Raw genomic sequence first — 27,242 nt, forward strand, 5'->3', positions numbered from 1 at the left:
AAAGAGAAGAATTACTTTTTACTGGGTAACGCCCGTGTCTTATCTGCGTCTGATTTGTGTTGTCTTTCAGAAGGTAGGTTCATTTGCTTACTAAGTGTGTTCAGAGCATGCACACACGCCTAACTAGAGGCCATCAAGGCTAACGTCTCAACTTGAATCAGACACAGATTGATGGTGCTGCGTAAAAGAAGGCTTCTCCACAGCGTACTTAGAAGGAGGCGAATGAGGGAGGCAGTGACCCGGAGCAAAGGTCTCATCAGTGCCTGTCCCTGTCTGAGGCCCCTCTGCCTGTCAAAGTCACATTTTAATCACAAACATAATTTGAATTTACACTAATGAATACAAATGACTCCCAGGACTCCACAAGCTGAGAGTAATAAATTATTATCGCTGCTAACAATCGCATTTCTGAAGCCCTTTTTCAATTAGACGCCCCTGTGGAGATGATCATGGAGGGCCCACTCAAATGAAGATAAACGACGCCTCTCGCAACGGCGTGCGCCTGCTCCTCTGATTTAATAGCTTTCTAATTTCAGGAACATCTTCGACGTGACGAGGCGTGAGGCCTCCTTTTTTCTGTTTCCGACCAGAGCTTGATGAAAAAGTCCCTTAATTGAAAGCAGGTGTTAATCAACCTTGCTCCGATGTGGCGCGTGATTTAGGAGTTTGACAAAGAGAAGATCGTCCTTGCCACTCAGTGACACAGACCATTCATCCTTTTGCTGCACTCTGCAATTTTTGTAGTGCTGTCCATCCTGTCCCTATTACATGATTAACCCTTCCTAAATTTGAACAGTCAACTTCAAGAAAAGAAGGATTAAAATAAGAACATATGAGTTTCTCATTCATCCTGTATTCAGCAGATTTTTATTCAATTTATTTGTTTTTGGTTAAGTAGTCCTCTTGTGACACATTCTGTCGTTCCCTCCTGTACAGAGGATCAGCAATACCAAAGTGTATATCCATTGACAGGTGCTCATTTACTCTGGCTGCTGAGAGAGGTCGGATGATAATTACAGCAATTTATGGTCATGGAAAAGTTTCCTAAGTTCTGTCTATATACTCCAAAGCACACAACCAAACACAGAAAATACAATATTTTTCACTTCTCCAGCCTTTGAGAGGAACGAATAAAACATGCTGTTGCTATTAGCTTCTGATGTAGCTCTGTGACAAGAATAAATCAATGGCAGGCTGATGTCTTATTTCAGACAAAATGCTCCACAATGCTCTGCATCCTAAAATGATCAGGACCTGGAGTTTACAACACACTCAGCTAGCATGTTTGCATACAGTAGGTAGCTGTCTGTCCTATCCCAAGTTGCATTAAAAAGCTCCTTATTTATTTGGGGATTGATTGCAAAAGAATAATAATTAATCTTACAAGGAGGCCTTCTTAGTGTGGTGTAACAACCATTGCCAACTAAATCCTATATGACTTCAATATTTTAAATAAGCATCCAAATGTGTTTTTTTCATGCTCTTTAGTGAGTGAAAGGGTTGAGTTAAGATACCTTAAGTATCAATACCACAAAAATATTTGAGTATTGATACTAGTAGTGAAAAGGATCAACACCAAATGAAAGGATCCGTCGCATGCCATACTACATTTGGTGAACATGAACATTATTCCAAGTGCATGCACTTTGCAATCCCCTTGTTAGGACAAATGATTGACGAAACAAACCTTTCTGTTGTTTCCCATCAGAAGCTGTCTCGTGTTTTAGCATGCATCTGACTATCAATTTAACAGAGAACATTAAAAGACGTAACCTATCCATGATGAATTCCCCTCATAACTCATGACTCCCCGACACGATATTTCATTAGTTACTGTTTGTATCATTAGTTGTCATTTAGGTATTACTTGGTATTGTACAAGTTTCAATCTTGATGAGACCATCTGGTAAAGTGAAGGAAAGAAGAAAGAAGATCGACAGAACTCAAGAACTCCTCCCTCAGTAAACAAAGTGAGCTTGGTCCTTATTCTTTTGTATTAACGATCCAACAATGTTTCTGTGTTTAGCCTTTAGAAAGATCACGGCTGGATTTAGTTACTGGTCACGTCATGGGCATATGTATTTAAAAAACAAAACCATTACAGAGCAAGCTGTAATGTGTTGTGAGGTGGTGTGTAGTATGTCTTGTTTTGTATGTTTTTTAGTTTTAAACAGACACAATAGAACAGACCAGGAAACTACACAAATTCATTTTTTTTCCGCAAAGCACCAGTGGATGTGTTTTCCAACTTTCAGCTCACCATAAAAAAACTAAACATTGGCGAGTCCAACAAACTCTTTACATAACTAACTTGAGATAATTACAAGTGAACAAATGAAAGGAGGCCGTAATCATAATCGGCTTCTTTTGACAAGGCTGTGGTTTTTGAAAGTCTGGAAAGCCACAAAAGTGACATTCTGCTCAGAGAGGGATGAATGGCTCTCTGTCATCACAGAGGAGCCCGTGGGGTCGACTTACAAAGGGCACAACCACTCAGAAAAACGCATTAATGTTCACTTATTTTGCCGCTTGAAACTCAATCAAAAACCACATTTTGAATATAAAGACAGCTCAGTTCAGTTAGAAAACAAGTAGCAGTAGTGTAAGACAATAGCCATCTGTAGCATGGGGAACTATAAAAAGTGTTTTAGGCACTTTGACTGTATTGGATCTCACTCACGGCTGTTATAGGGTCAGGCAGCTAACGCCAAAAGCAAAAGAAGCTTTAAAAACGGACTTAGGGCACCAATCCAGCACCAAACAGCAAACAGACACAGTAAACGACTAGCTGGGGAATTAAGTGGATCAGTTAGCATCTAAAGAGCCAGATATGTTCCTCAAGAGTTTGTGAAGTCCAAAATCAGAGATAAAAGGAGAATGAATTAAAAGTCAGTGAGCTAAATAAACAATGTTACATCCTAGCAAGAAAATGCATTGTCAAAAAGCTGAAAAACAAATGTGTTTTTCTTAGCTCATGGAATGTTTTGGAGGTGTTTTTTGCAGGACAGCAAAACAATGTTACAAATCTAATATGAAATATATTTCTCATGAGAAATGTCCAAAACACATATGTTTTATGTATATATTTATCACATAAACACATACAGTATGTTTAGTAATTATTTAATTAGTTTCATAGTATTCCCAACCTTACCTTCCGGCTTCCATGAAAGCTCATTTGATAGTTCTTATCAGTTGTTATTCAGTTTAATCTTGCGGGTTGATCAGTATTCATGAGCTGGAATTGTTTTGCAAGCATCCTGCAGAGTAATAATTCTCATCCCTCTTGAGTTTAGCTGCTGTGGGATAGTCATACTTAACCTCTTCAGACCTCTTCAGACCTCAGGGGAATCCTTATGACAAATGCATGGTGTGCACCCGGACCTTATCTCAAAATCTCTATGATGCTAGGATGAATACAGGAAAATGTGCATTAAGTGATGCATTGGACTATCTAGACTTTTCCATTTAATCTAATGTTTCAGCCTTAAAATGTTTGGATGTGCGTAATTCACTCTGCAGCTTCAGTGAGCCGTTGAAACAAGCTGATACTGATTATATGTGAAAGTGTTGTGCAAAAAAAAAATCTATTCAAGATGGTAATTAAACAAAACACTGGGGTTCAAGTGATTGCTAAAATTTGAATTTTGCTGAATCAGTCGAACACAAAACACAGAAGTTGCACATCATTTATAAAGTCTTACAAGGACTTGCAGTTGCTTGTTAGCAATTCAAGGTGGAATTTGACAGTGAAGGAGGATGGGACCATCATTAGGAGGCGGTGGAGGGTAGGTGCGTGTGTGTGTGTGTTTGTTTGTGTGTGTGTAGGTAGTTTGTGGCAGCACATAATTTGTCAGCTATTTTTAATCAGTACACAGAGAAAAAGAAAACAGGCTTGTGTCTGTGTTACACTGTGACTCCAACAGAGAGCAAGAGGATTTACTGAGAGCATATGCGCTCATTTCTACACCTTCCTCAGGCCTTTAAATCACACTCTCTGACTGAACGGCCCTCTGTTAATGACTTTACCGTCAACTTAGTTCCCATCTCTCTACATCCTGCTGGTTGTTACGTTTTCAGACCCACAATACGAACTGTACAGACCATAGTCTCCTCTGGTCCTTTCTCAGAATCCTCTGATGCAGCTGTTATCAGCTAATTTTCAGTAAACATGCTCTCTACTTTACAATATCACCTTTGAGTCAGTGAGCCAGTCGTTAATTCCTCCTTCGTCTTGTGGTTTGAAATTCAAAGGACAACCGTTTAATAAAATGGCAGAACCGTAAATGGGAATGGGCCTTGAACAACCGAGTTGCTGTTGTTCCTGCCATAACTTACAGCAATAACAAGGTCTGAGCTGGGGAGGAAGGAGGAAGGAGGGGTTTTGAGTGTGTGAGGGGGGCGGTTGTAGAGATAGTGCCCAAGGGCACAGAGAGAGAGAGACTAGCGAGAGAGTGAGGGAGTAAATCTGCGGCCATGGTTTCCCCCAGCATCAGGTTTATATGTGAGTGGAGTGTGCAGTGTTTCCATGGGTTTCCATGCTGTCACAAAGACCCCTGTGAGACCAGCTTATTTACCCTGCAGTAAAACCCGAGAGGGAGTATACCCTGCAGTAAAAGTGGAGAGGGGGCTCAGTGGAATTAGATTTAGGGCCGCCTCCGGCTCTCTGTTCTGTGTGTGTGCCGTCAGGGAAAAACCCACTCTGCTGCTCTTGTTCCGTTGTTCAAGTTGAGTTATGTTGTGTTCAGAGTCAGGGGGTAAAATGTGCTGAATAACATGCAAACAAGTTCCAGAATAGTTTTTAATTAAAGAGAGAGGTATTACATTGTTCTCAGTTATTGGTTACATAGTGGCTGGTACAGTGACAAGAGATTAATTTAGCATAAATAAGCAGTTGTGCAATTAAGGGTTATTACATTTCACAATGCTGTTGCATAAGCACTTGCTTGGCTGTACAAGATGCATTTTCACAGATGAATGCAAAATGTGCTTTTGTTTGTTCTTTCAAGAATAATCATTTTCCAAGATCTGAGGGAGAAAACCTATCAACTGGATATCAAAGAGAACATGAACTTGCACATAACAGAGGGTTACCTAGGTAACCAGCCAACCAGCATTGATGAAAAGATGTTGCATACACACTACAGAGGCTGATGGCTCTGTGTAGCCATCCACATGACAAAGGTGCAGTACTGCATGAGTCTTACCAACATGCTCCAAACAGCTTGGAAGATGTTTTCGGGTAAGAGGTTGAAATTCTGATCTCCCCTCCTCATGGAGAGTATTGCTTTGTTACATTCCACATTTTGATCATGTTTAATTCATTCAACCAAACTCCAAGCTCAGACTTCTGTACTTTAAAAGTCTGCATGCATTACGAGAGCTGGTGTCTGTGTGTGTTTGTGTGTGTGAGTAAGTGTGTGTGTGTGCTAGCAGCTAAAAGAACAAAGCTTACAAGCAGTTACATCCAGAGGTTGAGGTTCAAACCAGCAGCTATAAATCATCTTTGATCTGTGACTTGGAGATGCAGCTCTGTTGCTTTTGTTGTACATCTTATACATCTAAAGTGGCAAAATTGAAACTTTGTAAACCTCATAATATTTTTTGCATTTTTGGCTGACTTTGTATTAAAATAGCTATGGAATACAGATAAAGGATGTTGCCACATAACAACTTACACCTAAACACCCAGCAACTAACTATTTAAATCAGTTTTGCACATTCCACAAACAATCTTAATGTTCAGTGTTATCGCTTCATCCACATTTTAGTAAAAGAGTGAATTGAAAATGTATGAATTCATCCAAAAATTTGTTATGTTGAATCATTCTTTATCTGTATCAGGATGTGTAAGTTGTGATTATGTGTTCTGTTCTGTATAAAATGGGCCCACAAACAAAAAAAGATAGACAGGCGGTGTGCAAACTTCTCTTTTTTTCTAAGTTACAACAAACTAAAAGGTGAGATGTAATCCTCCTCCGGTTTGGATCAACCAAACATCCACCTCAGACCATAAACAGACAGAAAGCTGCACATTCAATCTAACCACCGCCGAGTGCTCTCAAATCAGTTTCTCGCTCTCGGACCGCTTGTGACAAGTGACTCGGGGTCATTATGGAGCAAGCGGTGTGAGTCATTCCAAGGCACTTGATTCTTTTCATTTCTGTAGATGATGCACTGAAAAATCAATAGTGTTCTTTTGCTAATGCCCTTTTCTCCAGGGTACAAATGCACTTAATGAAATGATAACACAATGCTTAATCAAATTCTACTCATCAAGGTTACAAACAGATACTCCCTTTGGTTTGATGATCTCAGATTACTGCCAGATAAAATAAGTGAATACCAGATTTTAAATTCCATGCAGTGTGACTGTTCAAAATTAATGCAATTTGCAAATTAAAGGACATGGAGGAAAGAAAATGAGATACATTCAAATAGTGACACAAAAATTTAAAAAAGATGCTAGAGACAGAAGGCAAATCACTAAGCCTGAAAAGGCAAAACAACCTCAGTGATCTAAATTAAATTGACATTATCACAGCACCGAGAGCACATACAAGAACAAAAACATTACAGTTGAAGTCATTGTAACTAAACAATAGGCCTCCTCAACACAAAGTATCAAAACAGAGAAGAAGTACACGTTTCTTATTATAGCTAACTAAACTATACAAGCCAAAGAAAAAGGTCTCACCAGTCTATGCTGTGATAGACTGCACATGGATACTCAATCACAGTCTGTGCTTTACATGTAGCTGAACTGGAGGTGGGAACATTCAAACTAATTTGTGGTCTCGGGGACTTTCCGGTTGCCATTGGTTGCCGTGAAGCTGTAAAATGCCCTGTAAAACCTCCAACCAGACTTTATAGCAGAAGAAGTACTGTTCCTGAAACGAGAGAGACAAAGGGCATATCTATCTTTTGGTAACGGCCTTTTTTTTTTAAAAACCGTGAACTTAAAACTTTAACCCCTCTGTTGTTACTGACCTTAGTTTGAATCATCCCATGCCGCTGAAGTCTCATCTCCTTTACGACATCACTCACGTTGATCTAAAGACAGAAACAGACGGTTGTTAGGCACAACTGCAGCATTTTGTGAACAAGTCTAAGGCTATAGTTTAGTTCTTATATCAATAATAAATTAACAAGGTGGCATCCTCAGATTTTGTAATGTGTAACCAATGCGGAAGTGTCTTGAATCTGCACTCTTTCAAATAGCCATTAAGGGGCCAGATTCTCTGTATGTCTATGATAAAATGACCCTACTACTTGATTTATAACCTCAGTAAACATTGTAAACTTTTTAATTAGTAAATGATGGTCCTATTTAGAGTAAAATAGACGATAAAGAAGGGTATGCTTTTGGACGTGGCTACTTTGTGATTGACAGTTCACTGCATGAGCTACATGCTAACAATGACAATGCTAGCATGCTGATGTTTAGTAGTTTTAATGTTTACAAAGTCCGCCTTGTTAGTTTAGCATGTTAGCATGCTAACATTTACAAATAAGCACTTACAATACAAAGTACAGCTGAGGTTGAAGGGATTGACAATGTTTTTTCAGGTATTTGGTCATAAACCATAGAATTAAAGTAAAAAATTGACCTGATGATGCTGATAGATAAAAAAGAAAGAACTTAGCAAACTTCAATCTGTGGAAACAATCCACACAATAGAGATAGTTTGGGGAAAAAAGAAATTGTCAAACTGCTGGTGGCGTTAGAGGAATCAGAGGAGGACCATTTATGTCTGTACAAAATGTCATGGCAATTCATCTGATATTAATTGTTGGGATATTTCAGTCTGGACTAAAGTGGTGGACAGACCGACCAACATAACCATACCTAGATCCGTGCCACTGTCATGACTAAAAATACAAAAAAACAGTGTGTTAAACTAATTAATAAACCTAACAAATGGCTCCACTCACAGGCAAATCATTCTCAATGAGGCTGAGGATAACGTCAGTGCAGATGAGAACTCCTGTGCGTCCGATGCCAGCGCTGCAGTGCACAGTGACTGGTCCCTTATGGTGCACGGCCCTCAGGTAACGGATGAAGCGGACCAGCTGCTCGGAGCTTTTCGGCACTCCGTGGTCAGGCCAATGTGTGAACTTCAGATGACGGACAAAATGTATCTCACTGGTCTGGAATCACAATAAGTTTAAGAATTGTGAGCTTTTGAGTAGACTATAGCCTTAATGACGTTTGACAGGCAGGCAGGTATTCCTCAGAAATCTCTTACTTCTATCTCCACCATGCGGATGACCTTGATGTGGAAGTACTCCAGGAACTGTTGGTTCTCCAGGTGAAGCCGGTACCTGCCGGTGTCCAGAGGCACGCTCAGCTTCTCTGGCCAGTACTTGTGACATTTGGTCCTTCCCCGTTCTACTTCCTGGGTCATCATGGCTATGACATCAGATTTGTTTTCCCAGATCATCTGCCAATAGGCCGGCACTGTGGAAGGCAGAGGGCCCTGGCAGGAGATGTAGAAGAAAGTTTCATCTCCAACTTGCATGCGGATGTAGCTGGCGTTGATGTAGTCCTGGTTGTCTCCAATGGCAACACGCGTTTCGTCATCTATGGGGGAAAGAAAAGGAGGAAAATAAATCTTAAGGAAAGGACCCTCAACTCTCTGCATGTGTGTTGTTTTGAGTGTGAACATGCATCACAGCATGAATTTATAATTATAATAAACCAATTACACCTCCAGCAGTATCCTCCCACAAACAGAATAGACAGACATGCCAATGGTTTTCTACATGTTTGATAAATCCATTCATTTTTTGACCACAAACACCAAACACTGCTACTTTGTTGTTTTGCCAAAAGCACGCAATCTAAGTGAACAGTAAATAAAGACAAGTAAACAGCTCTGGGGTCTGGAGCCGGGCTCAACAAACCAGGACTGTGAGGAAGTTTAGTGGTGATGAGAGGGGTGATAGACTGAGGGCAGTTAGGAATGTTTTTTGGGTTGGTCTCCCACCTCCTGCTTTGAAGGTCAAAAAAGCCACAGACTGGAAACCAGACTTTCTAAGTAAAATAGTTACACGCAATGAAAAGGGAGGTTAATACCATGCCTTTTTATCTGGGCCTTTTGAACAAACAGCAGTTGTAACAGGCTGCAGACATTAAGGTGTGGTGGTGTTCCACTGGGGGTCACTATCCTTTTCATCACACTTATTATTTCAACTCTGACCCTTTCACTCCTACACACTGAGGGCCGAAGAAGAAAACACTTCTGTAAGTGTTTGTATGCATTTTTGTGTGTGTTTCCAGCTTTTCTTTTACGTTCTTCATTACCATCAGTACTGACAACAATATACTTTTTTTTTTTCTTTCATCCTATCTCTGTATTTACCCCCTGGAATTCAGATGAGTAATACAGTTTATAATATTATTTCCCGCTTCATTTATCAAAATAATAAATCCGAGATAATTACAAGATGTTGCCCAATGACATATTCTTTATCATCACATACTTGGCTGACTCCGAGGAAATTACAAGTGTGGCTTCAATGAATTATTGATACTAATATAGGAAATGATTTGTAGTGTTGTAAACAAACATCTCCACTCCCTTCAGAGAAAAACTTACCGTCAGCTGAAACAGGCTCTCTCTAAAGGCCAAGTCTGTGAGTATAACTGTTTTACAAGCTTCAGCTCACTAACAAAAAACTGGAGAAAGTGAAAGTTTAGATTCTGCCAGAAGGAAGTAAAAGCTAACAGAAGTCCTCTTTCAGACTTACAGGGTAGGATGTCTCTGTAGCGGTTCTTATCTCTGTTCTCAGGGGCTTTTCCCACCAGACAGTTGTCAGAGGGCTTCAGATGCTCCAGAGCCTGAAATAAACAAAATGAGCAAAATAACAAAAAGAAAATGCAAACGCTTACAAAGGTGCAGCTGCATTACAGTACGTCTAAATGTTTAAACATTCACAGAAAATCTATGTGTGTATGTGTGTTTGTGTCTGCAGGACTTCACAGAATACATTATTATAACCTCCTATGCATATTTCTCATGGCAGGATCAATATGGGAAAAAATATAATGGCACATTAAGTGGTCAATGTGTAATTGACCTCTTCGTTAAGCCAATTTTACTGGTGACTGATACATATATTGGAAAATGACTATTTTGTCCATAACACATGACACACCATGAACTCTTTGACCAGTTCCTGCTGGTCCAGTTGATGCTGTAGAATCCGGATGAGAGCTTTGACCCTGGAGCCTGAATACTGGCTGGTCTTAGCCGGGCTAATGAGAGCTAAACTGGCCAGTTCGTCCTCTGATACTATGGGTGGGCCTGAGGAAACAAAAGAGGAAAAGAGTTGCTAGTATGGCTCAGGAAATATACGATTTTCACTCTGACACTTCAGCACAAAAGTAGAGAAATATACACCTGTTTGGGGTGAAGTCATTTCCAGACTGGTGGCGTTAAATACATCATCTTCTTCTTCTTCGCTGCTCCAGCCGTCTGACTGTGTTTTCCGGATGTCTTTACAGGACTGGTCCAAAAGTTTGGTCACAATTCGTTTCCTGGGGGAGTCAGGGGGCAGGGGTGAGACCAGACCATTTTTACTCTTCGGGGATGAAATCATGCAAGGCTGAGCTTCCTTTCCCTGCGACCTTTCCACCTAAAATACAGTATAGACAAGAGGCTAAAATATCTTAATACTTCTGCAATACTTGTTGTTTTGAGGCTACTAAAGTACTATACACTTCCTAATCATTACACTATTTGTCTCATTGGGGTTCAGAGCCCATAAATGACAGCATTTATCCAGGGTGGTACTTTTTCTATTGCTCTCTGCTGCCTTCTTGTGGTTAACAGTGGAACTCCAGCAACCAGAAGAAGAAGAAGCAGGAGGAGGAGAAGTGGGGAGGAAATAAGTAGAAAATAATACAGGATAGTAGTTTGGGAAGTTACTACCTGTCAGAAGCTCCATGCAACATGTCAGTGACATTTAGGGATGGGCAGCAAGCTTGATGAGAAGGGGTGCTGTTACAGCTCTCCTGTTTCACAGACAAGCAGCCAGAAGAGGCAACAGACAGAAGGAGCAAGATGTTAGTAGTAGATGTTATTAAAGAGGTAAGGAGGGCTCTGGTTTAAGTCAAACTGAGAATTTACATTATAAATACTACACGTGTGTGTATGCTTTTTAGCGTCCATGTTACCTGTGTTATTGCAGTGTCATCTGTCACTATTGTCAGTCGGCGTGGTGGAGGAGGTGGTGAGGTAACGCACACAAGAGCTTCATTGACCCCAGGGTCTGAAGTCGCCTCTGAGACAATGATTCACAATATATTCAGATAAATTCATGTCTCGGAAGGCAAACTGTATGATGAGATGCAAATTTGATATGGCTTTGATTGTATTTAAAAGACACAAGATGTGTGTTTTCAGTATATTTTACATAGCTAAAGGTGTTTCAAGTGTTTAGTCCAAATAATTAAGAATGAGTAAACAGCTTTGCAAATCCTGCCTTTGTGATTTTACCAGATCAAAATTTAATTAGAATTTTTACGTCAGCAAAGTCTGAAAAAAGATTAGTAGCATGCATACAGCTCTTTATTTCAACACCATTATCTTTCTAAATATTCACGGTAAAAGGAAGGACAGTTGTCAGAGATCATACCAGAGGGGCGCTCAACTGGCTTATTGAGCATGACGTCAGGAGAGGGACAGTGATCAGGGCTGGACACCGGAGCCGGCTGCTCAGCTAAAACTTCTTCGGTCTGAGCGGACATGTTGGGTGGTGTAGGTGACTCGGTGTATGTCAGGGGCCGGATGTCTCTGCAGATGGTGAGCTGTACGGTGCCCTCAGCTTTACGCAGGATATCCACCACCTTACTATAGCTCAGCCCGGACACAATCACACCGTTTACCTAGAAATCACCGAGTGAGGATAAGGGTTATCCCCACTACGGAGGGTAATAAAACAGCCAAGGTGTATGATGGGTTGTTACCTCTAATAGAATATCTCCCACTCTCAGACGACCGTCCTGTTCAGCTACTCCACCAGAGCAGATTTCCTTCACTCTAAGCATGCTGCCATTGGTTCCCCCAATCAAAGCAAAGCCAAGGCCTCCTCCTTCTGGTTTTGTGAACCCCACTTGCATGATGCAACTCTAAAGGAGGCGAAACAAAATGAGGAATCAGTCAGTTTTCTTCCACTGTATTTACAAAGCACCTTATGTTCTGCAGGAATTGCCATTGTATTATTGATGCAAGAATCAGATGTAAAGAAAACTTGATAGACACACACACAGGCATACAGTGACCCCCAAGTAAAGAATGCAGTCGTAGATTGACACACAAATACACTCATGTTACAGTGTGTATTTCAACAGAAAGAAAGAATGAGCTTTTTCGGACAAAGATAAATAATATGTTTAGAAACTTACATTGTATTCTTTTGTGAGGGAGGGACATCTAAATCTTCCAGCAGTCCTACAAACATCTTCATCTGAGAAAAAGAAGAAAAATTATCAATGAATCAGCAGCAGATGCAAACAAACAACTCGATCAATTGCATAGACAATTACGCGTTCAATGAATATTGATCAAGCCTTTAAAAGCGATTTAAAAGCTAAATAACGTTAAACATCTGGACTTCAGCCCTAAGCTAACAGTGGAACTTCCCTTCTGTACCAATTTCCATCCATGCGACCATTTTCAGCCAATTACTTTTCCGTAACAGACACACAGAAGAAAAAAACACACACCAACCTCCCACCTCTTTGGCCATTTTGAAAGAGAAGTGTTGATGGGTACTTCTCTTCTATGACAGGTGAACAAGGCTGGACTCTTTAGACTGACCCTCTCCACTGTCCCTTACTGCTGCATGCACCGTCACCAGGCAACCGAGCTACCTGCCTTGTAGACCACTGGCTGTATGGCACTGTGTGTGTGTGTGTGTGTGTGTGTGTGTGTGTGTGTGTGTGTGTGTGTGTGTGTGTGTGTGTGTGTGTGTGTGTGTGTGTGTGTGTGTGTGTGTGTATGTGTGATGGCTCCAGCCCTGCAGTCCAATACACCAGTGGAGGGCCTGAGGCTTGCTAATTATTAATCCTGCTGTGAGAGCCCAGGATCTGTCTGTCAGCATTCAGATCTCTCTCTCTCTCACACACACACACACACACACACACACACACACACACACACACACACACACACACACACACACACACACACACACACACACACACACACACACACACACACACAGCTGCAATGACTGTCCCTATCTTTCAGCACAGAGCTCCGGCTTCATGCAGACAAAGGAGCAACAAGCAAAAGAGTGAAAGGGAACCAGTTATGGGGCAGACAGAACATGAGAGAGTTGGGAGGAGAAAACACCCACCATCTTCAGTAGGAGAGTCTTTATCTGGAGAGATGGGCTCTTCAAAACGAGCAAAGAACTTCTTGTCCTTTTTCCAGTCAAACAGACCTACAAAAGAAAAACTTGTATAGAAATTCACTTCTATATACTGTATAAGGAAACAAATCTATTTTAATTCTAGTGCTAAATCTAAAAACAGGAACTCTTTCTGGTAATGATTGAACTTAAATTATCGTTGTCCAGTTGAGCACAAACATATCTGGTTTCTAGGCAATCCATTAGTGCATATAACAACCAAACTGTCCTGTTTATGTGCCCTTGGGTTAACTCAAGCAGGTGAAACCATCCCATAAATCCTTCAGACGCCCCTTACCGTTCCACTTAGCCTTGGTGGTCAATGGCTGGTCTTCTCTGTGACAGACACAAACATAACAAGTCATTCAAAGAAGCAAAAATTAACCTACTTCAGTGTCAATCTCTTAAACTTCTGAAGGCACATACCGGATGATTTTAAGTTTGACTTTACGAGGGGCGATCTCACAGGCTTTGACTGCATCTTCCAGGGTCATTCCTAAGGTGCACCTGCCACAGATGTAGAGGATCTTGTCGTTGGGTTGGACGCTGCCCTCCTCGCTGGCTGGGGAGCCTGGCACCACCTGCAGACAGTAGATGCCCTGCCATTTGCTGCCAATTCCTCCTGTCAGCTTTATACCTGGAGAGGGCACACACATATAGTAGATACAATCAAATAATACGGGTGATGTGCCTGTGTCTTCAAAATGTGTGGAAGTGTGAAAAGTGCCCCACCCAGCTGTCCTGAGGGTGTCTTGTAGAGAACTACATCAGGCAGGCTGTCACAGGAAGGCGGGGCAACCAGGTTGGAAACAGCCCTCCCCAAAGTCATACTCAGTCTTCTCTGAGATGACCTGAGAATCGTCATGGCAACATCATCAGCCACACGGGTAACGTCATGTCCATTTACCTGGAAAAATGACAGAAAAGGAATCGATTAATCAACGTGAGCAGCACATACTCAGAATGAAAGCAGCAGAATGAAATATAGCTAAATAATGTCCGTACTGTGACGAGCCTGTCTCCTGCCCTGAGCCGTCCATCTGCCCTGGCTGGGTTGTCCAGTATGTCCTGTATGTAGTAGCAGTTGTCCAGCTTGCTTCTAGTGATGGTGAACCCAAAACTTCCACTCCTGGACTTGGTGAGAACCACTGTCAGCTCAAACTCTTTAACCAATCCCTGACAGACAAAAAACAATGACAATTTATCTATCTAATAGCTACAGAAATTCATTAAAGGACTTTAATAACGAGTCATAATTTCCATCACGTCACGTTAGTACCCCCTGTGGACAAAATAGCTCCTTTTTCCCCAAAATATGCAGATAATTTGACATTTGTATCGTTATCTCTGCTCATTATTGGTCTCTAGCCAAATAACCAGTTTACTTTAAATACTGGGTCATTGAACCAAAGCCTGAATGTATTTACTAAACTTTATGGAAATGTTTTCAAATGTGTTAAAGTTTTCTATTGTCAGACAAATCTACTGGGGTAAAACATTATTTTTTTTGGTAAAGGTAAAGTGAACAAGGAACCTTTCTTCGACTCTCTTCCTCCTCTTCCGCATCCTCTTCATTATAATCATCATTGTATTCCCATTCTTTCTTCTCTGGCTCTTCTCTGAACTGTTTGTGGCTCTGGGGAGGAGGGAGCAGCATTGTGGGGGGCAGCGTCGGGGCAGGTGGACTGGGACAGGGAGGCACAGAGGGAACGACCTGGGCTGTGATGGGGGTCGAGGGTGGTGGAGGCTGGGTTGGGGGCCCCATAGGCCTACTGTTCTTGGAGATAGCTTTGTAATGACTTGGAAGAAGCCCCTGCTGGATCGGGTGGTGCTTGGCTTTTGGTGGCTGGGTTGTGAGTGGCTGGGACGGGTGGACCAGGGAGCATGTTGTCGGGGTGCCAGACGAGAGGCTGACGACTGAGATGGTTGTAGTGGGGTCCGGTGGGCCGAAGCTTGGATTCTGAGAGCTGAAACTAGAGGAGCTGTTGGAGGTTTGAGAGTGGAGGCCTGTGAGTTTGGTTGTTGGAGTGTGAGTGGCCAGACTCGGGGGGTGGCTGTGAGGAGGCTCCATTGTGGAGCTGATGGTCAGATACTCCTCATCTGCCATGATAGTCAGTCCATTTCCCATCAGGCAGTATGTCACACTTCCATCTGCCTCCTCTCTGACTCCACTGCAGATAAACAGGCAGAATATATTTGATATAAGGTACATAAAATATTACTTTCAAAGTATGTTTGTCAAAATGTAGGATTTAAATTTAGTTAATCTTCATCAGTTTTTAAATTGGAATTTCTAGTTCATCATCTGATCATAATGAAACACTTAAAATGTCTTTGTTGGCACACTTCAAACTAAACACAGCTCACTCCTTACCTGACATAATGTTGCTGACAGCCAGTGCATTAGTTATGACTGAGCATTAATCTTGGTCATTAAATATACAATAAGTCTATAATACAACAAAAGCATTACTGTGGTACTAAAAGGTACTCATGCAGAACTAAATATATGACTGGACATGGGAGACTTTTATAATCCTTCTTAATAGTGTTTATACACATGTTGGTATTGTTTTGCTTTTGTTAAAGCAGTTCCCAGTCAAATCCCTTGAATCCATTATTGGAGAAATGTGCTATGCTCTAATCTCTATGAAACGTTTTCATTTGGCACGACAGGCAACAAGAGAGGAATTGTTGATATAAACAATTTGATGATTATGTAAAAACTACTTCTGATACATTACCTGGAATATACGTTGGAACCAGTCTTAGGACAGATGTCGGTAAGCATCACACTTGAGCTTGTTGTCCTAGCAACTTCTTCTTCCCGGTCCTTGTTCTTCTTCTTTGCTTCTACTTCCTGTTGATCCTCTGGTTTCCCTGTGGTTGGTTGTGACTCTGGTGGAGAGCCACAGGTAGGAGAGGTAGGTGATGCCGGGGAGGCGGGCGAGACTGGTGACGGAGGTGATGTAGGTGAAGTTGGCGACGGGGGTGAGCGTGGACGAGATGGGGGAGTCTGGCTGGCCAGCACTTTACCGTCCAGACTCTCCTGGGTCTCAGGGAGTGCTGGAGCTGCAGGAGGAGCCGGGGTTTTCTCTGCTGTGTTTGTCAGGTCTTCCTCATGGGTGGGGGCCTGCATCTGGGCATGTATTTTGAGATCATACTGAAACTTAAGGAGCTGGCTGTAGTCCTCTCCTAGTCGGATGTCCAGAGACCGAGATCGAACCTCACGGAAGGCTGCAGGACTCTACAGAGTCAGACATGAGGTAAGATGGTCTGTCTGGATTACTGAGTCCAATTTAGCTGTTTTTATTTCTATATGTACATATATCAGTGTGTACTAGTGTGCGTGTGAGCTCACCAATGTGTTGTCAACTGCGTCATACAGCGCTCCAGGACCTGGTCGACAGATCAGCAGATGAACTTCAGATGGAGCTCCACGTAGCAGGAACAAAACCCTCTGAAACAACAACAACAAATAAACTGTCTACTGTGTGTGTTGATGCAGGAATCTTTGGGTGTAGCTTGTGCACATCTTTTTAATTGTTATACTGTTCTACATGTTTAAGTGTACTTTTTTGAAGGCACAGAAGATTAAATGGCACATCAAATGAGACAACCAGTTTGCTATTTTCGTTGTATGAGATTAAAGGATTAGTGGACCAATGACGTGGCCAAGATCTTAAGAAAGAGCAGGAACACTAGTGCTGTTCTGACACAGTGAACACAATCTGAACACTAGGCTGTAGTTGGCACCTTAAAAAACAAGCCTATTCTTTTCATAGCCTATTTTTATTGTTTTCAATGTTGGAAAAAAAGACTTAAAAAACCCCCACCTATATTTAACAAACAAGCTCTATTATTGAATGTGCTTCATAATTTGCTTGCTTTATATAACGGATATGATTAATAATCATTTGAAACACCCCAACCGCTATACCTGGTAAGAGAGGTCCTTGAGAGGCTCTTTGTTGACAGACAGGATGACGTCTCCTTCTCGCAGTAGGCCGCTCTCTAGCGCCGGTTGACCCGGGAACAGACGTTTTATGCGGACTACACTGCCACGGTCTGGCCCCGAGTGCAGCTGCGATATGTTAAAGCTGAAGCCAAGGCCAGACAAACTCTTCCTCAGCACCACTTCTTGCGTGTTTTCTAGGAATGAGAGGAGACGGAGGGCAATCTTTGAGCATTAATGTCTGGTGTTGTGTAATCTTTAATCTCTAATGTGAGCTGTGATTTGGTACACTGTGAAAAGAAAAACATGTTCATCAATCAGCCTAAACCACATGTCTTCCAATGAGAAGTAATTCATTTTCTCCAATGACAAATCTGAACAAGAAGACAATCATTATTCCCACATTTTTCCATCACATTTCTATCAGAAAGGAAGGCTTTGTAGGGATGAGAAACTGTCCCTTTAACTAAGCACAGGCAGTGAACAGGCAGCTTTAAGGTTTCAGTCCATGCTGTCTCGGGGGACTGAGTGAGCGTCAGCCCTGGATGACTCTGACAGCAACCACAATGTAGCTGTCAGATAACTCACAGTCACCTCCGGGCCATGTGTGCAAGTGTTATGCATGTGTGTGTGTGTGTGCCTGACAACGTCTATCTTTTCTTTTTTTTCTCCTATGTGAGCATGTGCCCCTTCCTCTCGCCTCTCACCATCAGTCACAAAGCTGTAGTCCTTGGCTCGGCCACTCAAGGTCGTTTCCATGGAGACTTCAGTCATGGGGGGCTGTGTATGTGATGAACTGAGGGCCATGGGGGGGCAGGGTGAGTCAGGTCTGGGCTCCAGGACTACTATGGGCTCCCTTTCTAAGAGCAGGTTCACCACCTATGGGAAACAGATGCACGTGCAACTCATTTATATGTTCAGTAGTTTACAACCCAACATGCACTGCTATAGTTAAATACAGAAAATAATGTACATTATCCCCAACTACTGTGCTTTTTTTTTCTGTGCATAATCAGAATCAGAATGAATGGAGTGAAATGCAAAAAATACTTTAGATTACTCTAAATAAGGATGAGGGGTCTCATGGGTCCAACAAACAGGAAATCAACATTGATATTGATGATAGAAAATAAGTATGTTTTTTTTTCTTCTGGAGAGCAAAAGAGAAAACGTATGTTTGTTGGTCATAGTGTTTTACTGCACGTGTGTTTGCATGCATGTGTGTCTGGTTGTGTGCGTGTTTGTCTGTAGGTGTGTGCATGTGTGTGTGTGTGTGTGAATACCTCTCCCGTCCTCTTCAGGCACTCTACAGCTTGGTGGTGAGTCACGCCCCTCAGGTTGGACCCATCAACCTCAAGCAGTCTGTCACCTGTCATATGCACAAACACAAATCTCATCATCATTAGCAACAGCAATATATAAACGGTTTGTGTGTGTGTGTGTGTGTGTGTGTGTGTGTGTGTGTGTGTGTGTGTGTGTGTGTGTGTGTGTGTGTGTGTACATATGTGTTTGATGTGCATGTCAACAAATGTAAAAGCTGTTCCTGCTCAGTGAAGCATGAACCAAGCAGACACAGACACAGTTGCCTCAGAGGAACACTCATGTTTAAGGCCTTTCATTTTATAGCGCCTGATTCAATCCACATTAACTTATACAATACTTTGTCGACAATCTACCCTAAGCCAACAAACAAAATATTGTTTGTGACGGCATTGTATATATTGCATAATGATTTTTATTATATCCTTTTTATGAAGATGCAAAGGGATTGGGAGATGTCATTCTTGATAAGACAACACTGTGGAAGAAAAAATTCACAGACTTAAAATTGCAAATAAATGACGATGCTAGAAGTTAAGATAACATCTGGAACAAAATCAAAACTTTGCAGAACATTTTGTGTTTTTGGCAGCCACCTGACTGCATATCGAAATGAAAAATAAAAATATTACCAATCTGAATGCGCCTGTCTTGCTCTGCAGCACCTCCAAGCACCAGGCTCTTGATGTAGATTCCTCCATAACGCACATTGGTGTTTATTCCTCCCTTTTGGCAAAAGGGAGAAGTAATTAATTAATGTCTAAGACCTCAAATAACCTTAGAAACAGACACTGACTCAGCATGAATGTGCGTTGTAGATTGTTGCCTATATAGGATATATTGCAGGATTGCTGTATTAGTTTTAGCAAGGTGTACCTAATATGCTGGCAACTGAGTGTATAAGGTAAATGCTGTATAATAAAAGGGAATTCACTCACAGCAACACTGATGCCAAGACTACCACCGCTTTTCTTAAGCTCCACTATAAACCGCTCCCCAGTTTTCAAACTCAAGATTGAGGGGGACCTGGAAAACGCATCCTGAAAAAAGAGAACAAAAGACGTAAACAGAAAAAAGTGTTTTAGACTGAGAGAGAAATACATGAAGAAAAGATAGAAGTGTCTTTTCAGGAAACTCATAGCACTTAATCCATTTAACCGATAGGACTGGTTAAACTCTTTCAACAGCTCTGACGTCATGCTTAGCTTCCATGGCAACAAAGTAATCTCTTACCTGGGCGTCATGTATTCGCACAACAGGAATGTGTAGCTTCCTGCTCAGTTTTGGTGTTGCCATGTGCGACAGACTGATGGCCTCCTCAAGTTCTTCCATGACAGGGCGAAACTCTGTGCCACACAGTGTGGTCTGTGACCCAAAGCTCAAACCGAAACCGAGAGTACTTTGACTCAGGGAACTTGCACGGTCCTTCAAAGACTCTGATAGGAAAACAACCAGGTGGGTTAAAGGACCTCACAAAAGCAATATTAAGTTCCACACTAATGGTGTTGCATTGAGCAGATCTTACGTTTAGGCTGGGACACAATGAGCTCCACCTCTTCAGGGCTGCTCTGTAAGATGGCAGCAGCGTCACTGAATGTCACGCCTTCCAAACTAGTCTTGTTTAGGGAGATGAGACGTCCACCTGGAAATATCAACGAATCATTTAAAAGACAAGCTTATAGTTGTCACATGCAGCCCAATTTTGGTCTCTAGCAATTTTGAGTTGCATGTTAAGTTTTAAGCCAGCGTTTGTGTTTCTAGGTCCGTTTGTTGGTGCTTTGTACCAGGTTTGATTCGTCCATCTTTGTCCGCTGGTCCTTCAGGCACAATGGAGGCAATGAAGATCCCAAGGTCAAGTTTACCTGTATTGTCCTCGCCTACTATCACAAAGCCTGAAACAGGACCAGAGAGGAAGTGAAGACAAAAGTCTCCTGGTAAACAATCGGATAAGTGGTACTCTGCTCATTCATTTTACATCAAGGTTCACAGCTAAGTCCGTCTTAATAAACTCACCAAAGCCCAGTTTGGGATCTTTCTTCAGGGTCACACAGACTATCTCTCTCTCTGGAGGGGTCCTGGTTGGTGTATCAACTGCAAAGCACATGTTTTATAAGGGCCACTGTAAATACATTTATATATTTTATGTACCCAGGGGGAAGGTCAAAACACTAGCAAAGGGTCAGCTCACATAAAAAGACACATTCACACCTATGGGTAAATTAGAAATTCCAAATTACCTAATATGCATGTCTTAAGAGCCAAACACATGGGGAAAACATTCTTACTTCTTGCTAAACAATGTTAAACAGGGAGCCACCATGCCACCCAAATCTAACGATACAGACGGGTTACACTGTGCCGCCCAATACTTCTACTAAAGATGCAGAATGTTGAATTTTCCTTTGATTTTTTTACCCATCTGCATTAGACGTATTCACCTCGTATGGAGGAAGAGGTATCAGAGTCCTGCTTCTGTAGTGAGACACTGGACATTATTCTGGGAATCGGCCCTGAAGTGCTGCAAAACATGTGCACAGTTTCACGTTTCACAGCTGTTTCATAATGTTCACAGAGAATTTGTTTCTGTCAACAGGAATAAGAATGCCATCATCATCAACGGCTACCTCCAACTCTGTCGCTCCTTCATGTCCCTGAGGTCTCCTGTTTGTGTGAGCTCCTTGTTCATCTCTCTGCTCATCTCCCTCCTCATCTCCCTCTGCTGGCGCAGCCTCGCCTCCAGCTTGTCATTCAGGTTTTCACAGGACTTGGAGAGGGAGTCTGGTTGACCAGGTGTCAAACCTACATGGTTCAACATGCCCTCTGAGCAGGACATCCGCTTCAGGTCCAGGTTACGACCATGGTAGGGGGACATGTACTTGTCCATGTTTTCATCTGTAGAAAAAGAGGCATAATTTATTCTTCACCTTTGTGAGCATCAATCAAAAAACAATGCCAAAGTCAAAAACAATTATTTCTGCACAATCAGTAAAATGTACCCACCTGTTATCATGGTGTGGTTAAGTTGTCGTGACGTCATCTCGCTATGAAACTTGTGCTGTGCTGAGCAGAGGTTCAGCAGGTACTGTGCTATTTTTGAGCTTTCTGTTACAAAACTGTGCTTTTTTCCGCTTGGCCCCCCACACTCTATAATCAGTTTTCGCCGCTGAAAGACAGACACAGGTCATCATACATTGAGTTTTATCTTCATAATAAATTGAGCTGTATAAAATAATATCTGACTGTAATGCCACTTATTTATACCCCAGTGGATATGGTGTCGGTTTCCCTCCAGAGGAAGCGTCTGGTGACAGTCCGCAGGTGGTTTTTCATCTCGTACACAATGATTCCTTTGGCACAGACTCCCAAAACCAACTCTCCCACCACCAGCCTTTTTTCTCTCCCCACACGGTGGAACATAACCCCATACTCCGGTAACTGCTGGGCAATCTGGAATGGTATATATATTTTACTTGCATTCGATTTTAAATAGTAGCTATTTATTTCAGCAATAATTTAGACTTAAAGGAAGTAGAACAGTATAATCAAATTATTCATGTAAGGGTTAGGGTTAGTCTGGTAGTCTGGATACCTTTAGGTACTCTGTTTCAGCTTCTTCAGGCAGTATCTGGGCATGACTTGCATGTAGTCTTGGCAGCTCCTCCTTGACATTGGGCAGGGCCAGCTTCTCTAGCATTCTCTTGGACACATAATGCTCTGGCTGGTAGTAATTCTTACCATACAGCTAAAAAGACACACAAAAGAACCAAATGCGCTACTGTAACACACACTGAAAGATGATGCCGGTAATTAAGTTGAACATTTTACTTTTAGTCCTCTGTACCTCTGGCATGTAATCCCCAAACTCAGCCTGCAGAGCAAGAGCAGCCAGAAACAAGCCTGTCTCCTCATTACAGTAGATCCTGTCCTCCAAGATATCCCTCCGCAGCTGTAAGTAGTACTGATGGCGAGTCAGTCTGTGCCTAGGAAGCAGGTAAAGAAGATGAATTGAAAGGTATTTATACAATGTATTTCTATAAATGGATTTTCTAAATATCACTGTAAAGCCAGTACTGTACTTACAAAACAAAGGACATATCATCAACAAAAAATTTGACTCGAAGAAACACCAAAAAGGAGGATATCTGCCCTTTTTTCCAACTGTCTGGTGCAATTTTAGAGATTTTCATTTCATGGTCCAAGAAGAAATATTCATCATCTGCAGAATGACAAAAGAAATCCTCTTTAACTTCAGACTTCTGAAGTGACTAAAACAACACAACATACAATAAGAAATGAATTCTACTTTATCTAAGTCAACATTGTTGTTAATAATTGAAATATTGTCCCAAGTTCACCCCTCATGTTAATTGTGAGGGCACAATATCATAAGTTGGACCATGGTTATTTTTAAATTAATTTCCATTTTGAATATTGCAATGTGATGTACAATCAGTGCAGTCCAGACCAGGTTAGGTCCCATATAATATCTTACCATCTATAAAAGCAAGACCAAAGTAGAAGTGTTCCACCAAGTTTGCGTGAGCCACTACCATGTCAAACACATCTCTTGCTTTGGACTTAATGTCACAGCGAACCACCACGTACTGTCCGTTAGGCAGCACGACAGTCACTTCTCTCTGAGACGAACACGAACGGCCCTTTCTGGACTGTGGTGGACATGCACAAACACACTCACACACATAAATATACAGATACTGTACATGCAATTATGCAAACAGACATAGTTTAGCATGCAAGAAAAGACAAATTCAAACACTGTAAAAAAAAAAAAAAAAAAACAACTACAGGAATTTACATTGATATTGAACAAAAGCAGAGGAGATGAACAGAAATCATAAATTTACCACAATAGATCCTGGAAGCTCAAGAACAACTTGTTGTTCGTCTGCCATTCTGACGAATTCAGGACCCAAAGCCTGACAAAACAAACATTTATAATATAAACTCTTAAAGCAGCAACACATCCTTGGGCGTCTCTAAAGGCTCAGCTAATTTGTCCCTCACTTGCACTAAATACTCCAAATTTGTAGTACAGATCGACAACATACACTTTTATCTTCTAGGGAAAAAAAGCTCTAGCATTTATGTCACTGAACAAAGATAAAAAAAAAAACCTGATCTTACCTTAGCCTTCCTCTGGCTCAGGCTGATCGAGGACTCGCTGAAGGAGATGGAAGGACTGTGAGATCTGCCTGATGTCTTAGGAGAGATGTCGTGGTGGGGGCTCCTACCAAGCCAACTGCAGTTGCTGTCCCTGTGACGGACCCCACGAGGGAGTCTGAGGGGAGAGAAAGGTGGGGAGGGGGGACGGAGGACGGGTTGTGTAATAGTTGTGCAGACAAGTTGGAAAAGTCAAACACTGAGACAATGTCATGTCCCCTTAAAGTCACTGAAGACAATGAAGGAGCTGACATGCACACACAGATAGCTCTAATGTTTGAAGAATGTATTTTTTAACAATGCAATATTTGTGGTGATGATGTGTGCGTATGCATGCATATAGTACATACCGGTCTAAAGATGATTGGTACAACGGTGTGGGAGAGCTCCTTGGTCTTTGTCTCCAGGATCTCTGAGGTAAACTCCCTAGAAAACAGACATACAATGTGCATTGTCAAAACAGGCATCTTACTGCTAGAACACACGTTGAACAAAAGTTAGTACATTTTGCATTTAATTCAGGATTACATCTACCAGAGTTAGGGATTTTATTAAGTGAACACAAGAAATATAAATTTGACATAATCACTCCTTCTACCATCTTGACTTCTTTTTAGTACCTGACTTTAAGTCAGAGTCCGTTGAATATCTTCTCCCTTCAGCACTGCCTTCGCTGAAGTCCGAAAGTGGCCCTCTCTTTCCTGTCAACCAGGTAAGAGATGAAAGATGACAGCAATGTTTGATCACTGTCCATCTATGTGCTCCCAGGAGACAATGAGATGTTTGGACATAACAGGGGCTAGCGGAGGGTTTAGCCGGCAAGCATCCACACTCTGTATCTGATTATTGGCTCTCGTACGAGTCTAATCCTGGGCTTGCTTTAGGTTAAGATTTTAATCCTGTTGACCTGTGCGCCGTCTTGAGTCAAAAGAGAAATTACTGAAACTACTTTCTGTAGATATGTAGGATCAAAAGTCAAATTGATTCATGATGTCAAAATGAATAGAAGCAATAGAGCAGTATAGGCTGTACAATACCCATATTCCATTTTCATGCTGCCAGACGTTTTTAATTCAGCTCCATTTTAAAACATACTGAAATTAGCTTGTTTGTCGAAAAATTCCCAGTGTCAAGCTAATGTTCAGCAAGATTTCTTCTCTGCTTTGTCCACTCTTGTGTGATGCTTTCGATGTGTATTTAAAAACTCATGTTCATTAAGACTCTAACATGCATGCTCACCATGTAGTCTCTCTCTGATCATCTGGCTCCTGCCACTCAAAGGAACATGACAGTCTGGCAGAGAGCCATGGTCCATCTGAAGGAAGAGAAACTGCTAGTATAAACACTCTTATTCACTTTTATTTTGTCATTATGCAGATTATGCTTTAAAATTCTGACACATACACAATGGCCTGCAGAGAAGCTATAAAGTTTACGGACAGGTCCATACTATAGGTAGATATATAGACTCACCGATTCATGAAAAACCTCCTCCACCAGCTGTCTGATGACTTTGGCGGGTGGTGGCAGGATGGTGGCTTTATGCTGAGACTCGCAGGCTTCCAGGATTGAGTTGAGAGTCACCCTGCGATGGGCCAGGTCCTCACACATGCTGAGCAGAAGGCTGTTTAGATGGTCACTCAACTGGACTGGCTGAGAGGAATGAGAGTGGAAAGTCATTATAATAATGAAGGTGTGGGACTTTGATGCTTATGAATTAGAAACGAAAGCTTTGAGGGGTTCCCACCTGATTTTGAGGTAGTTGAAAATCAACTGACCAGTAGAGAGTCATACCTAGTGAATACACCAGCATCTGTGCAACAAAATGAATTAGTTAACGACAACACAGGTTGGACATATTGCTATAATTACCAACTAACTCTATAATAAAAAACAGGTTTACTTTCATATTCATGTTCTAAATTTATATGTGTTGAACTATGCTTTTTAAATAATAGTCTATATCCAACCCTTGCACCATAGTTAAAACCCTAAGCTTAGCATTGGTCATTAACATTATTGCTACATATAAATACTATGAACTATATCTGGGATATTGGATTTAAAGTGCAAGACTGAGATGACACACAACATCTTGTGGTCAAGTAGGAGAACTATCATTAAAAATGATGAAACTAACTGAGAGGGAATTGATAAAACAGACATCAACGATCAAAAATATGAAGCCTGTTAACTAAATTCTTCTTTCAGAAAGGAAAAAATGGTTGTGATTTCTATAATTTGCTGAGGAAACAGCACATGTTGTTTTGTACTATGTAGGAGGTGACATTTCCTGCAGCTTTGAGACATAAATCTAACCTGTGACATATTGTGATGACGAATATGAGGCATTTATCAAGGCAGATTACTTAGAGGTGTGTAGGAGACAAGACGATACCTATTGGATAACTTTTCTGTATGTAAAGACATTCTAATCATTTTTTAAGAGTTACCTTATAGTCTTTTTACCCAGTGTTTATTAATAGGGCCCTGAAGTGCAGAATTCAGGACAGCACTTTCTTTTCCATACCACTAGATGGCGTGCTTAAACCACAGTCGACCTTCAACTCTTGTCATCCTGAGCGTATACACTCCAAGGAAAAAAGACACATGAGGATATGTCAGCAGAGTTTAAAGTATCTGATAAATCCCCCAATATGTACTGATACTGTTTCCTGTTTGCTAAGTCTGTCAGCAACTTCCATGTGAGCTATAAGGACAGGTATGAGGATGGATGCACTGACCCTCTCTACGGCAGGTTTGGTTGAGCTGGCACGGCCCTGCAGCATCTCTGGAGCAGTGAAGGTGGATACCTCATCTGATAGGCCACAATTCTTAAATGCTAAGGTACCAGTGGCTGACAGCAGCAAGGAGGTGGGGCTTATGATAATACACATATTGTTCTGACCTGTAAACAAGTAGGAAGTATGTGATATATATATATATATATATGATTCTGCTGAAACAGTACTACAGTAAAGCCAGAGTGAAACAGAAATACTGAAAGACATATTCAAGTTTTTTATGCAAAAACATAATGGTACGGTAACAGCATTAAAGCAATGCATGCATACAATAAGAGGGTGTTATCTAAAGTGCTTTACCCATGTAAGAGACGTCCACTAAAGACTCTGCAGTGCCCAGCAGCAGGGACCAGACCTCCTCCTCCAGCAGAGGTCCCCCTCGGGCCTCCAGTACTTCAGCTAATGTAACAAATGTGCTGCTCATCCTGCACACATTCCAAGCACGCACCTGAGGATCCACAAACACAAACACATATAAGACACACATATACAAACCCAAAACATCACTTATTAGAGATATTGGTCAAGGTCATATTCTGAAGAGAGGATTCATTTTGGTT

At 41.6% G+C, this 27,242-nt stretch overlaps 1 protein-coding gene across 1 annotated transcript; it reads right to left on the minus strand.

Annotated features, from left to right (window-relative positions):
* Positions 1 to 6,779: 6,779 nt before the first annotated feature.
* ptpn20 (protein tyrosine phosphatase non-receptor type 20) lies at positions 6,780 to 27,106 on the minus strand. The gene is made up of 46 exons (XM_054600318.1): positions 26,983 to 27,106; positions 26,623 to 26,786; positions 25,626 to 25,691; positions 25,352 to 25,531; positions 25,118 to 25,193; positions 24,499 to 24,579; positions 24,229 to 24,304; positions 23,843 to 23,996; positions 23,563 to 23,634; positions 23,190 to 23,364; positions 22,778 to 22,913; positions 22,539 to 22,677; positions 22,287 to 22,439; positions 21,959 to 22,144; positions 21,698 to 21,860; positions 21,322 to 21,589; positions 21,136 to 21,215; positions 20,711 to 20,788; positions 20,482 to 20,589; positions 20,223 to 20,339; positions 19,931 to 20,133; positions 19,636 to 19,737; positions 19,330 to 19,423; positions 18,661 to 18,746; positions 18,085 to 18,256; positions 17,363 to 17,574; positions 16,784 to 16,882; positions 16,167 to 16,669; positions 14,957 to 15,593; positions 14,428 to 14,598; positions 14,155 to 14,329; positions 13,849 to 14,059; positions 13,721 to 13,758; positions 13,369 to 13,455; positions 12,413 to 12,474; positions 11,975 to 12,136; positions 11,644 to 11,893; positions 11,183 to 11,289; positions 10,938 to 11,020; positions 10,407 to 10,543; positions 10,162 to 10,310; positions 9,754 to 9,844; positions 8,250 to 8,584; positions 7,936 to 8,151; positions 6,991 to 7,053; positions 6,780 to 6,890 (listed from the first exon to the last, which is right to left on the minus strand). Exons 1-46 carry the CDS (start codon positions 27,104 to 27,106, stop codon positions 6,780 to 6,782), a joined length of 7,152 nt encoding a protein of 2,383 aa, XP_054456293.1.
* Positions 27,107 to 27,242: the final 136 nt, after the last annotated feature.

This window comes from Anoplopoma fimbria, chromosome 6, assembly GCF_027596085.1.
Source record: "Anoplopoma fimbria isolate UVic2021 breed Golden Eagle Sablefish chromosome 6, Afim_UVic_2022, whole genome shotgun sequence".
Classification (NCBI taxonomy): domain Eukaryota; kingdom Metazoa; phylum Chordata; class Actinopteri; order Perciformes; family Anoplopomatidae; genus Anoplopoma; species Anoplopoma fimbria.

Coding starts and splice junctions, on each gene's coding strand:
- ptpn20 (XM_054600318.1), bottom strand. CDS start 27,106: ATGAGCAGCACATTTGTTACATTAGCTGAAGTACTGGAGGCCCGAGGG. Junction 23,635..23,842: donor TGAGCCAGAGGAAGGCTAAG/GTAAGATCAGGT, acceptor TTGTTTTGTCAG/GCTTTGGGTCCTGAATTCGT. Junction 18,257..18,660: donor GCCTGAAGAGGACGGGAGAG/GTATTCACACAC, acceptor TGTTTCCCATAG/GTGGTGAACCTGCTCTTAGA.